Source organism: Ochlerotatus camptorhynchus, unplaced genomic scaffold (genome assembly GCF_037179485.1).
Source record: "Ochlerotatus camptorhynchus isolate MF236.1 unplaced genomic scaffold, CSIRO-AGI_Acam_v1.1 ptg000084l, whole genome shotgun sequence".
NCBI classification, from domain to species: domain Eukaryota; kingdom Metazoa; phylum Arthropoda; class Insecta; order Diptera; family Culicidae; genus Ochlerotatus; species Ochlerotatus camptorhynchus.
Genome location: NW_027040574.1, coordinates 1,394,643 through 1,408,601, shown reverse-complemented (window position 1 = coordinate 1,408,601; position 13,959 = coordinate 1,394,643). Strand labels below are relative to the sequence as shown.

At 40.1% G+C, this 13,959-nt stretch overlaps 2 protein-coding genes across 2 annotated transcripts in view; one reads left to right on the top strand and one right to left on the bottom strand.

Annotated features, from left to right (window-relative positions):
* Positions 1–13,959, bottom strand: part of LOC135698296 (zinc finger protein 595-like) — a 195,581-nt gene that overhangs the window by 141,601 nt on the left and 40,021 nt on the right. The gene's annotated exons all lie outside the window — the stretch shown is intronic.
* Positions 1–13,959, top strand: part of LOC135698303 (fatty-acid amide hydrolase 2-B) — a 38,331-nt gene that overhangs the window by 11,817 nt on the left and 12,555 nt on the right. The window contains exons 2-3 of the mRNA XM_065218217.1: positions 11,467–11,680; positions 11,789–12,118. Coding sequence (XP_065074289.1) covers positions 11,467–11,680; positions 11,789–12,118 — 544 coding nt within the window. The remainder of the gene's footprint in view (positions 1–11,466; positions 11,681–11,788; positions 12,119–13,959) is intronic.

The window sequence follows — 13,959 nt, the reverse complement described above, 5'->3', positions numbered from 1 at the left end:
CAAATTTGAGAATATGCAATTTACTCAAAAGTAACTTATTGGGCTGAACTATATCGTTGGTTCGAATCACTCGTTATAGGAAAATAATCATTATTTCAACGTAATTTTTGATTAGAATGCATGCTGTGTTGGCAGAGGAAGACGGCATATTTGTTTAGCAATGATTTCGATACGTTTCATTCCCAGTGGCTGGTTGGAATAATGCTTTATGGGGTGTTTACATCTGTGTGGACTACCCAACTAGCACGAATTTCAGTAGCTCCTGAAATCTCATGCTGGTAAACGCTGCTGCCCAGTTTACATTATGCTGGTGACCTTTTTTGCTAACAGCTGGCTCATTAGCGCTAGTGAAATAGCATAAGTGTACACACCCCATTAGGAAGAGGGTATGTTTTTTTCCAAGTACATATACTTCCGGAGTGATTTGAGATTTGGTCGTAATTGTATTTGTAAACAAACAGGTCAATCGCCAATTTCTCGTGAATTAAAGCTCAATCTTATAATCAAACTATACCCAATGTTAGAAGAATCAAACCTCTACCTCATAGTGTTATTAGTTTTAAAAATTGAGCTTTTATTCGCGATAAATCGGCGATTGACGCCCAAATCTCAAATCACTTCGGACTTCTGTGCGTATAAAGATTATTTTGAGCATCAGCTTCGCAAATCATCAATTACTATGAGAGATTTGCATCTTACTGATACCGGTGGTGATATTGTAAATTATTTCACTTGAAAGCAAAACATGTTACAAGCCCATCATGATGCTAGCTTGGATGTGTGATTGTTTTCTCAAGAGTTTTTGTTGCGTATAAAGTTGTAATGATTGAAAATCGGAGCAATCTAAAGAAAAAGTAAGAATCTATCGGCTATCGAAATAAAATGATGATCATCGAGGATGATATCGTCCTCTTCCCTCAGCTGATCGTAAACGTCCACGCTGACATCTCACATCTGACACATGTCAGGTATTAGGCCCTGGTGGTGAAGTTGGTGGAAGGGGACTCCCAACAGTTTCAATGTGCACTTACCAGATGGCACTGCGATCACATAAGGGTGGTGTATCCATTGCCTTGTTTGAGGATTTGATTAGTTGGATATCTTGTTACTTAGATATCTTTGTTTCGAGTGAAAGAGTTTTCAATATCACAACGGATATCAGTAAGATGCAAATCTCTAAAAGTAATGGATGATTTACGAAGCTGTTGTTCAAAATAATCGTTATAAGCATAGAAGTAAACATGAAAAAACCATTCCCTCTCCCTAAACGATTATTCCAACATCCACCCCAGCCACAGGAAATGCAACGTATCGAAATCATTGCTACACAAACGTAATAAAATATGCCGTCTCTCCTTGGTCAACGCAGCACGCATTATATTCAAAAATTACGTTGGAATAATGATTACTTTCCCATTTTTTAACGTAGGAAGGTTTTTGTCAACGTCGGCGAATGCAAACACAATCGGAAGCTGTCGAAGCTGAATGAAGACGATGAGTGATGAAACCGCTTCGTGTTTTGATTTGCGCTGTACCTATGTTGGTGTGCGTGTTTTCTTCCAACGCTGCAGTTCAACGTTGTCTCAACACAAACCGTATGGCGCTGTTATCTGTCTCTATATAAATTCCAAATAGTGAAGGGGATCTGCGTTTGGTCTGGCTTTGTCTCGTGCAACGCTGCAACGGATTCCGCTTGTAGACAACGGACATCTGTTTCCAACGGCAGGCTGGCAATGACGTAGTCTTCATCTGACTTGGAGTGTTCACCAATCAAAAGAGAGAGCACATCAGCCAATCTCTAGACTCAATTTGCAGTGTGGACTGGAATACACACTAATCGAGTCAGTACGGTATTACTGAATTTTTGAATTGCGGAACTGTTCGGTAAAAGTTTAAAAATCTGTGGAAAATTTATTAATGAGAAAATTTGTTTTGAACTTGTACATACTTAGTTCTGTTAACCCCATTTAATGATAGAAAATATAATTGGTCGATTTCCTTTATTCCTTACCGATAACGGTCAATTTTTACCGACTTTTTCAGCAATTCAAAAACCCAGTAAAAAAATACTGACTCCTGTAAAAAAATCTTAGTGTGTACCCTTCTTTGTTTAAAAATTCTCAGCAGCGGCTTGTTATGCGTGTGTAGCGTGAATTGTCTGTCGGGCTAGTCCTTCCTGTTCTTCTTGACCGTAATTTTTCTCGGCATCCGTGAGAGTTCGGGAAGCATGATAAACTGCTTTGACCGTACCGTTGGGAAAACGGTGTAGAAGAACCGCACCAACCTCATTCTGCAGGGACATTCATCTCCAGGCTTGGATCGTAGTGGGTTGGCAGCAAGTTTGATTGCAGAATTCTCTTGAGCTGCTGAAACGACCATTGACATGTCAGACTCCATCCTTCCATCATTTTTAAGTAGAGCATCCAATGGTAGAGCTCATGCATGGACCGCACAAATCTGCCGGAGTAGTTGATCGCAACAAGGAATGAGTGAAGGGTCTGGACATCGTGGGGTACTGGCATGTTGATAAACTATCGAGAAACTAATGATTTAACCCTGAACAAACCGATCAAGTTGGAGTTAGAGAGAGGGATGAATTTGTTTTTTTGATTAGTTATGTGCTAAATGTTAACCTTACAAAAATGCTCCATTCTCGCAAAGATCATTTAAAAAACCATATCGTTGTTTATGATTTTTTTGTGAACTGTGGATTTATTGTAAATGTTCGATGAAAATAGATTCTGTGTGTACAGCTTTTATTTTATATTACATTTCATATACAAATCTCTAATTGCAATTAATGTTTGCCATCTGGATCACGAGCTGGATTACTAAAAAAATAAATATTTTGTTATAAGGTACCATTTCGTATGCAGAATTTAAATACGTAGGGGAAACAGCCCTATTGTTGCGGTACGTTAGCAGCGTTAGCAGCCTAACAGGAGTGGAACTGCGGATCAGAAAGTGGCTCCACTTGTCATTTACGAACACTAGCGCACCTAGCGGTAGAAGGCATCTTCTGCCTGCAGTTAAGATAGGCAGCATGCTATGATAGTGTTAGTGCACATAGAAAGCCCGTGTGGAACGCTACCACAACACATCGCTTTTTGAGCAGAAAAACGAACACTTTTTGATTCACCGATTTGTTTGCACTTCCCCTTCTGTTCTGTGAGCCTATTGTTGTATATGTAGACCTCCATCCACAACAATAGGCTTCTAACGCTGCTAAAGTACCGCAACAATAGGGCTTTTTCCCCTATACTGCCTATAACCACATATCAGTCCCATATGGATTTTCGTCAATTTTGAGATAACACCGCTATCCACTATCAATTGGCATCTACTTTCATATTATGTGATAAAACTATGGACTTTGATCATGAAAAATATGAAAACAACATCAAGTCAGCTTGTCCCATCAAGCAAAGTAATCGCATATCAGTCCCATCCTAAAATTCATTCGTCCATAGTTCAAGTTAAAGTTCTGCTTTTCGAACCGCCATATTTTTCGCTGATATAACAGAACATGCAAGCTTCATTGTGATAGATTTTAACTTGAAAAAAATATCAAAAAATTTAATATGATTTTTCCAATATTTACATGTAAATTCCTCTTCGTAACTTTGACTGCCATTTTCTCAATGCCTACTTTTTCCATATGGGACTGATATGCAATTATAGGCAGTATAGGTATCCACACTTCATTTTAAATAAATCTATATGTATTAATTAAAAATTATCGAACCGATGGAGCAAACAACACTAGCAACCGAACATAAATCTGGTTAGAGCTGGAATTAGGGCGTAACAGCAATTTGTAAACAATGACTTCTCTCGATGATTTCTCGGAACTCAAGGCACGCCCACGCAAACCAATCATCGGGAAGGGGAAGTCTTCCCCAACCTGATGGTGATGTTGATTTGAGTGGGCGAGCAATGGCTTTCTAGAAATCGTCGAGAGAAGTCATTGTTTACAATAACTGTTATGTCCTAATTCCAGCTCTATCAAGAAATCTAACGTTACTACGATCAAAATTAAATTAAGATTTAAAGTACATAAAAATACTTAAGAATACTTACGATATATTTAAAAATATGTAATAAATATCGGACCTATAGCTTAGAATGGGATACCTCTAGGGACCGGGGCTAATCGCAAGTGACGTCCGCACGGTAACTGAAAAAAAAACACGAGTGCTGATCGGTTATACTTCGTGACAACAACCCCATTCTCCAACCGGCTTTAGTTATGTAACCTGCGAGCGGTAGAAGTTCCCAAATACCTAGTCACGAATGATATCGAGGAAATTAGAAGCACGCACGAAGTTGGTCTATAATCCACATGTAATTTCTCCTATTGGATAATAAATAGCAGTGATAGAAATTGATGACACGTACTTTCGGTGAACTGAGTTGCAATTGTCGTTGTCATAGCACGTAGATGTCCAAGCCTAGGCTTACAACAACTGTTCGTTTAGTTTCTGCAGGGCGAGATAATCGGGGAGGAGCCGTGGTTCTCGTTCCCATTTCTCATCTATTATTATAAGTGCCTACCTAGGTAGCATTTGTTATTCATTGCTGGTCAATTTCGTATAATATTCACACATTAATATGCTCGGTACACGGTGTCATTAATTATGAGAGGTTGTAAACAGTTGGATGCGCTATCATTGAGGAAATTGTAGGGCTGCAAGCGGCTTTGCCGAACAGCGCTCTAAAATGGCACATAAATTAAAAATAGCCACTAATGCTAATAGCTTGTTGCATCAACTATGGTATGTTATGTTGAACTCATTTTTCAGCACATTTGTCATCCACATTGTGTTTGGAATGGACTCTTCGGATTAATATTAATACAGCAGCGCTCAAACTTCATTTGAAAGATTGGATAAAATGTATTTCTTGAGCAATTCAACGCCGAACAAGTTCCACGCCAGCTGACGAATCGATTTTATTTTTCCCTCTCCGATTTCCATGAAAATTTACCTAATTGTTTCCTAGAGGCAATGAACCAAGTTTGTGACGGAAGTCGGCCTAACATTTCAAAATAACGTATTCAATTTTCTTTAATAAATAATAGCACGAAAACGAATCATCTAATCGAAATGACGTATGAAACAAAGTGGTAGGAAACTGGTTTGCCTTTAAAAAAATGCACACCGAAAAAATCCCACATTTTCGCCGAAAAATGAAAAAAAAAACTGTTAAAAGCCTCAATCACCAAGAATGTTTTTTTTTTAGATTTTAAATTTGTTTTTTAGTGTGTATTCTAGTTTGGCACAGCTTTGTCTCAGACGTTATGTCCCGCAGTGCTGAGATTTGTCATTGTCATTGACAGACTTTCGCGCGATATTGACAAAATTGTTCGTCACATAGTCACTGACAGACTTGATCCTCAAAAAAACCTTTGTCAAAATCTCATTCATTTTTTCGTCAATGACAAAGATTCACCTGGTAACAAAAAGTGTAATTTAGTACATTCTGTGTCACATTATTGTTATCCAAGTAGCTCAGGACGTAGATACTTGTTCACTAAAATGGATCCATGTAATTGTTTTGCTCAAGTCATTTAATTTTGTTACAAATTTAGCTAATTAACAAATCTGCACATGTTCGTCACTGACACCATTGTCATTGACAATTAACATGGTTTGCCTTGACTATGACTGTTAACTAAAATGAGTGACCAAAGCAGAATTGTCAATATCACCGTGTACTGTCGAGATTTTGCAGCACTGGTCCCAAGAGTTATGTCGATTAGATTGGGAGATCGAAGTAGGTCACGCTGAAGAATGACGTGTTTAAATTTCACTTCCGTGTTTATGGGATTTAAATTAACAAATTGTGAAGCTTGTTGTGTTGCGCATGAGTTTTTGCGTATTGGATTTATTGGATCTGAGAGTATATTAAATGAGCAGAACATCGCGAGGTTCCTAGTGACAATCATGCAATGACGGTGCGTTTATTCCGATGCATTTCTTCCTGAGGCCAGCAAGAGTAAACTGATTCCATTATTATCAGGATCAAGGAGATAGAGCTCCATTTTAGTTGGGAGATCAATTATTGATCTTAAGCTTATGAATAACGAGGAGGCTGGCTAATTACAGATCATTCATTCATTCGGGTGAGACCCTTCCTTTTTATTTGTTTACGTTATATTTCCTATCAGTATTCGTAAAAACTTTACCAAATTATGTCCCAGCATTTAAATTGAGGAACTCGTTTGGTTACAGCGCCTGTTTAAGCGAATCCTGACCCGTCTCCTTCCCAACTATGCAACTCCGTAGCATATATGGGGGCGTCAGTGAGTCGCCTTCATGGCCTCTCGTTAAGTAGATGTTACATCTGTAACGGATAAGATGGGCGTGGTCGGCAATGGTTATTGTCATGCTGCTTGATTTGAAAGCTCTTCACTTAATTTACGGAGAATATCCTGAAATATTTATCGATACATTCCGTTTAACTACAACACGCTGCGATTCAAAGTAAAAAAGAACTCAATTTTCAGTTAATAGTACTCAACCGTTATGCTTTCACCGTTGGGTAGTTTTAACTTAATTTTGGATGAAAATCATAGCAACCTGGGTTCCAAACGAAACAGGTGAGACCCAGTCTCTTTCATTCTCTGGCTGATTAAATGGATGACGTCACACTCCTTCAACCATTTAAACAGCGGGAGAACGAAAGGGATGATAAATTCAATGAGCCTTACATATTTACATCTCATTGATGGATTTTCAGTGCAGTTATGCGAGGCAACGATTGTTCGTATTTGACTAAGAGAAGAGGTGACAATACGGGGGCTAAAATGAACCACTTTTCTGTCAAACGTGAACCAGCTCCTGATTGGCCGATTTCATGTGCGTAAGATAGAGATAGAGATAGAGATAGAAATAAAAGAGGAAGAAGCCAATTGTCACCTCTTCCTCTTAGGTATTTGACAGTCACCTCCCTCAACACGCTATTTAAAAACTACCCGAATTTGGGTTGAACCCACCCAGATCGATCAAAACTGAACCTACCCAAAAATGGGTAAACTGTGTTGGGAGTGACAAGTTGACAAATGAACAACATTTACATAAATCTGATCGACGTTGTTCATTTGTCAACTTGTCACTACCAACACAGTTTACCCATTTTTGGGTAGGTCCAGTTTTGATCGATCTGGGTGGATTCAACCCAAATTTTGGTAGTTTTTAAACAGCGTGCAGCGCTAGAGCTATTCACGAAACCAAATTTTGTTCATTTAAATCAAAAATATATACCGTGCCGATTCAAATTTCGGACACTTAAACTCGAATTTCGGACACTTTTAAAAGTTGATTATCTCGGTCGAATATGATCCACATGTTTTGTAAATTTTAAATTTTTTTGACTAGTGCCTACCACGATCATCTAACATTATTACATTGTTTCTAACTGGATGTAATATTTAATTAAAAATGAAAGTGTCCGAAATTTTAATCGTCCGAAATTTGAATCGGAACGGTATGTTCATTCAAAGTAAATTGAAAACACGTTTTCAACAAAAATATGTATGTTTGAATTAACTTCAAAAGCATGTTTATTTCAACAATACATAATCTGGGTAAACAACCTTCAGCGTGTCCTTTTTTCCTTGTTGTTTACCTAAGAGGAAGAGGTGATAATTGGCTTCTTCCTCTTTTATTTCTATCTCTATCTCTATCTTTATCTATCTCTATCTCTATCTTACGCACATGAAATCGACCAATCAGGAGCTGGTTCACGTTTGACAGAAAAGTGGTTCATTTTCGCCCCCGTATTGTCACCTCTTCTCTTAGTTGTTTACATTCGGCAAACTCAACCGAAAACGGACTGCAAGCGGCGAAACCGATGTAGATGGTGCGGAAACCCACGCAAGTAAGTGTTCCAAGCTCGACAAAACCAGTGGAACCCCACAATATCAACGTCACTCCGTCGTTTCTGATGCCGATCCCCATATCATCCTCACCCCCACCCGACGTCAATAGAAAAAGCATAAAATATATTATAATCCCCCAACACCAAACGTAGAAAGACGCCGGTCTGAGGACCAGCGTCAGAAACGACAAACCGACGCGAATATCACAAAGTTTCACCGGTCTTACTGAACTGGAACCCCCGGACACCCACTCCGACGGCCCCCCGGATCTTGGACCCAGATCCCAACACCTATAGACCACCCTTAATCGCATCGAAAAATAGCAGGAATATAGATGCCCTGTCTGCCGATTTCCATTTATTTGCGATCCATTTTAAATATTTTGTTTTATCCCGCATTCAAATGCTAAAATAATTTCAAAATATTTTTTTATTTTATTTTAATAATGAAAAGCATGTTTAAAATAAACATATTTATTTTTGATCACATATAGCTGTCAAATCAACCAAAAATATTCATACGTTTATTTTCAACACGAATATTTTTAAAATAAACGTTACAATATTTTTGTTTAAACATTATTGACAATGGATTCAAACATGGAATACGTTTAAATTAAACTTGATTATGTTTGTGGCCAGAACAAACTGAGTTTACGTTTAAATTTACCTCAAATTTAGATAGAGCTGGAATTAGGGCGTAACAGCTTTTGTAAACAACTCAAGGCACGCCCACACAGGCCAACATAACCATCGGATAGGGGAAGTCTTTCCCTACCTAATGAGGATGTTTGTTTGCGGGGGCGAGCCTTGAATTTCTAGAAATAATTGATAGAATTCATTGTTTACAAAAACTGTTAGGCCCTAATTCCAGTTCTATCTAGAAATATGTTTGATTCGACCGAGGGGGACGACTCTATCTACGATGCAGAAAAGATTGTGTTTTGCTGTGGCTAGCTGCGCGCACGCTGAGTAGATAGAAAGAGGATTGATGACTATTCTGAAGATTTCCTGCAAAAAGATGATTCGCGATGCAAGTAGATGCGACAAATGAAAGAAGATTTTTCGAAGATTGATTCGCTAGTGTGAGATTTGTTGAGCATCTAAATTTGAGATTTAGATGTGTCGCCCCCCTCGGTTTCGACGGTAAATTTTTCTGCCAGTTCCACAGCTGCAGAAGGTATAGAGATTTTCACACCTGGTTGTATTGGTGCGCTGTGTGAAACTGTGGCAGTGAAAATCCGAGGAAATTACATAACAAACCTCTGCCAATCAGATTATGACTGATCGAATTTTAAAAATAAATACAAGAAAATACATAACAAATCGATGTCAAACTCATTTTGACAGATCTGCTTTCATACATTTTGAGGTAAGCCCGAGGAAAATAATAAACAACTTTACACGGCGATAGACCCCGTTAATGTGCGTGCGTTAAACGCCGTGCCGTGGATTTTGCTCCACCCTTTTTTTTTTCTTTTTTTTTTATACAGGGGGGAATTTGCTCCCAGACTCCTGAGAAGATAACTTAGGGTGTGGGGATGGGAGAAATAGCTCTCCCGACCTACTAAACCTTACCCTGTGCTCTAGGCCCTTGCCCTCCCCGGAACCGCCCGAAAGCATTACGTCATGGGAGGGGCCGGTTGCGCTATGGCGCATCACTAGGTGTTGTGTCCGACGTGACACTCGCTACTGCACAGTGAACAGCTGTGCAGGGCCTTCCTCTTGTTGTTCGCTGTTCGTTGTTCGCCCGAGTTCTAGAGCAGACGTGATAGCCAGCCAACTGTCCAACAGGGCAGCTTAGGACAGATGTGACCGCTTACCAGCTGCGTGTGCTAAGCACTCTAAGAACCCGGCGTCACTCCTGCCTTTGCACAACGAGGGTTTGTGCAGGGCTTCTCAACCTCCTGGGACGAGCTGGATGGGGTTCCAGCGTCCCTACTCTGCGGTAGTTCGTTTAGCCGCAATATCTCTCCCTTGGGTTCGATAATTAGCGTTTCCAGGGCACACCACGAGGAGGCGAACTACTTCATGCACCATGCTCTACCCTACCTGACGTTTAACGCACGCACACTAGCGGGAGCAACGCCGTGTAAAATTATTTATTATTTTCCTCTGGCTAACCTAAAAAATGTATGAAAGCAGATCTGTCAAAATGAGTTTGACATCGATTTGTTATGTATTTTCCTCGGATATTGACTAACACGCTCTCATATATCCTACCAATACAACCAGACGTGAAAACCTCTATAAGCAAGTCAAGCGCGCACTTTTTTGCCTGTGGATTTGAAGACATAGGGTTAACTACCACATGTTCGGCCTATTAAGCTCAACTTAGGATTTCTTATTCTAGCGCAGTTAAGAACCAAACGGAATGTTATTATTACTGATGGCTTCCAAATTTATTTACCTTTCGGGACATACCGTAAGATTTGATAAAGAGAAACCAATCGTTGAGATATTATCAAAAGTCTAATACTGCTTCTTGACGCCAAACTCGGCCTACGGATTCTAAACTCGACCTTTGAACGCCATTGAAACGCCAATGAATTCACTTCGGCCCATCGGATGAATATAAAAATTGATATTAGAACTAATGTTTAGAGTGAGGTGCCCCTAGTTGGCGAATAATTTCAAGAGTGAGCTTTAAGTTTTTTAGATTTTCCGAACATTCTGGGTCGGACCTTGCATCAGAAAGATATGAGAAGCTTCATTTGTCAACATGGGAAAGGTTTGAGTTATTCTGATGAAAGCAAATATGTCTTCCCCAAAGATTAACGGAAATACACACTTAGTTTTTTTCTACCGAGCTCGGCTGTGCAAATCTCGGCAAAAAAAGTTTTACTGAGATCTCAGCAAACATTTCATTTGTTTGCTGAGATTCAGCTAAGCATTATCCGAGGCTCCGCAATCAAATGTCACTTTTGCTGAGATCTCAGTGAAACTTATTTTTGCCGAGTTAAATAATAATGATTTCGGTTCATCCAATTTACCTTTATGACCACTTTGTCGGCAAGTTAAATAACAAAAAACTTATCACGGTATAGTTCCACTTTGTACTTTACACGTTGAAAACATTAACCTATGTCATCGTCCCCATCATCATCATAATTGTGGTTGTCACCGTTTTTGTATACGCAAAGATCTCAATTACGAAGGCAGGTGGTAATAACCCTCTGAATTGTGCCTTTAAAAAAAAAAGCCAAGTCAGACGCACTTTTTTCCCGGATACTGGCTAATAGCCTGTGCGTCCATATAAGTATCCATACAAAAAAAAAAAGCGTTCATCAGAATAATAATAAACAAGAGAAGGTTAAGAACTTCTTAGACATGGACCGTCTAGTGGTGGTCAAGACCGGAACGGGTAGCGTGTGCCATACCTTGTTGTTTGGACGTATGTATGTTGTTTATCTTGCGGGTGGTCAGCAACCAACGGCGACCTTGAACTTGCGCTGCTCAATCGACATGTGCTTAGAAGCATGTGTGTTCGTATGTCTAATTGGCTCAGCAATGCTTATTGCTTACTTAGCGGATAAAAAATAACGGTCGGTGTTTGATATGTGCATATTTTTGTTTTGCTTTCAGCTTCGCTCGGAAGACGTGGTACGTGCCTACATCGATCGAATCCGGGAAGTGAACCCACTGATCAATGCAGTCGTGGAGGAACGCTTTGCCACTGCCATCGAGGAGGCCAAAAAGGCCGACCAAATGATTACCAACATGCAAACGATTTGGCTTATCAAAACCTATCCCCTGTTGGGGGTTCCGTTTACGGTGAAGGAAAGCTGTGCGCTGAAGGGTGAGGCTCTTATCAACGCTGACGTTATGGCGTGGTAGCATTGACCTAAATCCCACTAGGTTATCGGGGAATGCATTGCGATGGTTTATTCTGTTTTGCCTTTTGCAGGTGCCCTATTCACCGGAGGCTCACTGCCCCGTCAGGGAGTCCGAGCGAGCCGCGACGGAGAAGCGGTGGCACTGCTGAAAGCAGCCGGATGTATTCCCCTGTTGGTGTCCAACACGCCAGAATACTGCCTCAGCTGGGAATCGTACAATCACATCACGGGCCGAACGCTGAATCCCTACGACAATCGGCGGACGGCCGGTGGTTCTTCCGGAGGGGAAGGTGCTCTGATTGCTGCCGGTGCTTCGCTGTTCGGCGTGGGAAGCGACGTAGCCGGGTCGATCCGTGTGCCCGCACTGTTCAATGGGATCTTCGGACACAAACCAACGGCCGGTGAGTTTTGTTCTGCGATAGAGAAATAGGGTTATCAACTTTGTTTTTTCCTTGATTTGTTTTCCGTCGATCTGGTTTTCCGTGCTGAGCACCAATGCTACCGACGCCTATCGACCCATCAAACTCATGAACCGGGGACCAACGGCTTTACTTCCCTTCCGAAGGCAGGCGTGATCAGAGATGTTATGCCTCAGAACATCCCGGCGGCGCCGACTGGGATTGAACCCAGGCCTGCTGGGGTGAGAGGTAATCACGCTTACCGCAACCGGGGGGTTGTTTTGCTTTCTACTTTCTGTCTTCGGCAGAACGTAATTTCCTTTATCATTGCTTGATAACGCGTAGGCATTATTCGCCGTTTACAGTCAGTCAATAAACTTTCAATCTTTTTGACCGCTAGTGGGAATGTTTGATTAACCCATTAACGCCCGAATTATTTCACATTTATAATAAACACGTGTTTTTTTCTGGAGCACTGATTGATATAGTGTAAGATTTCCAAGATGGCGTCGGACATCGATTTCTACGCTCTAGATTTCACCCTGATTCCAAAAATACCCTCATTGATCGGTATTTGACAGTATTTTTAACACTTTTTCTGAACCGAAGCCGTCATCTAAGATTTAAAATGGCGTCGGACATCGGTTTCTGGCCTCTACACGAAACGAAAATCAATTATTTTATTCATGTGTTTCACTTATACATTTTTGCCAAATATCAGCCTCATACATTCCATAACCCTAAGAAACAAATACCATAAACGAACTGTATCCCGGATGGGTCAGTGCTTTTACGAACATAATCTATCTATATATCTAGATAGAGCTGGAATTAGGGCCTAACAGCTTTTGTAAACAATGCCTTCTCTTGATGATTTCTAGAAATTTAAGGCTCGCCCACGCAAACCAACATCCTCGTCGGGTAGGGAAAGGCTTCCCCTATCAGATGGTTTGGTTGGTCTGCGTGGACGTGCCTTGAATTCCTAGAAATCTCGCGTAACATTTGAATAGGGCCTATGATCAAAATGTAAACAAACCGATTTTTGATACCATTCTGTAGCACTGGTAATTAGCTACCAGTCGTTTAGGAATGTTCCGCATTATCGATAAAAATCATTAAAAATAACTTGATTTTAAAAACGGCCGATCCACGAAATTTTTCCAATCATTCATGCTAAAACGGCCTAACCTCGGGCCTAACATATATTTTTTTTCGTTCGATGAGGTTCCATTCATAAGCCTAGCGACGTAGAAGGGCCGATGATTGAAAAATTTCAAATCAAAGCTAGGCCCTACTGCTTGAGGCAGGGCCGATGATTTATTTGACGTTAAGAAAAGGCTTAACAAAGGGCCTACAATTTATGATGACAAGCACAACGGCTTAACAAAAAGGGCTTAACCATTTAAAGATTCACAAAAAGGCTTATTACTGTGATATTAAATTTTTATCGATTTTCATGTATTTTTGAAAACGTTTCGCATGTTTTGGATGTTGTGTACTGAGATATAGTTACTATTGTTATTGTGAACAATATAAATGCCTAAAATACTTCAATTTATTTATATAGGAATTAAACACTGGCGGAAAAATTTACAATTCATTTTCTGGATTGTTTACATTTTGGACATAGGCCCTTTTCAAATGTTACGCGAGAAATCATCGATAGAAGTCATTGTTTACAAAAGCTTTTAGGCCCTAATTTCAGCTCTATCTAGATATATAAAAATGAATTTCTGTCTGTCTGTCTGACCCAGCGTTGCCAGATATACCGATTTATCGGTATTTATACCGATTTCCGAACTAGATACCGATATACAGATAAGGTTCCTCAGAATACCGATTTT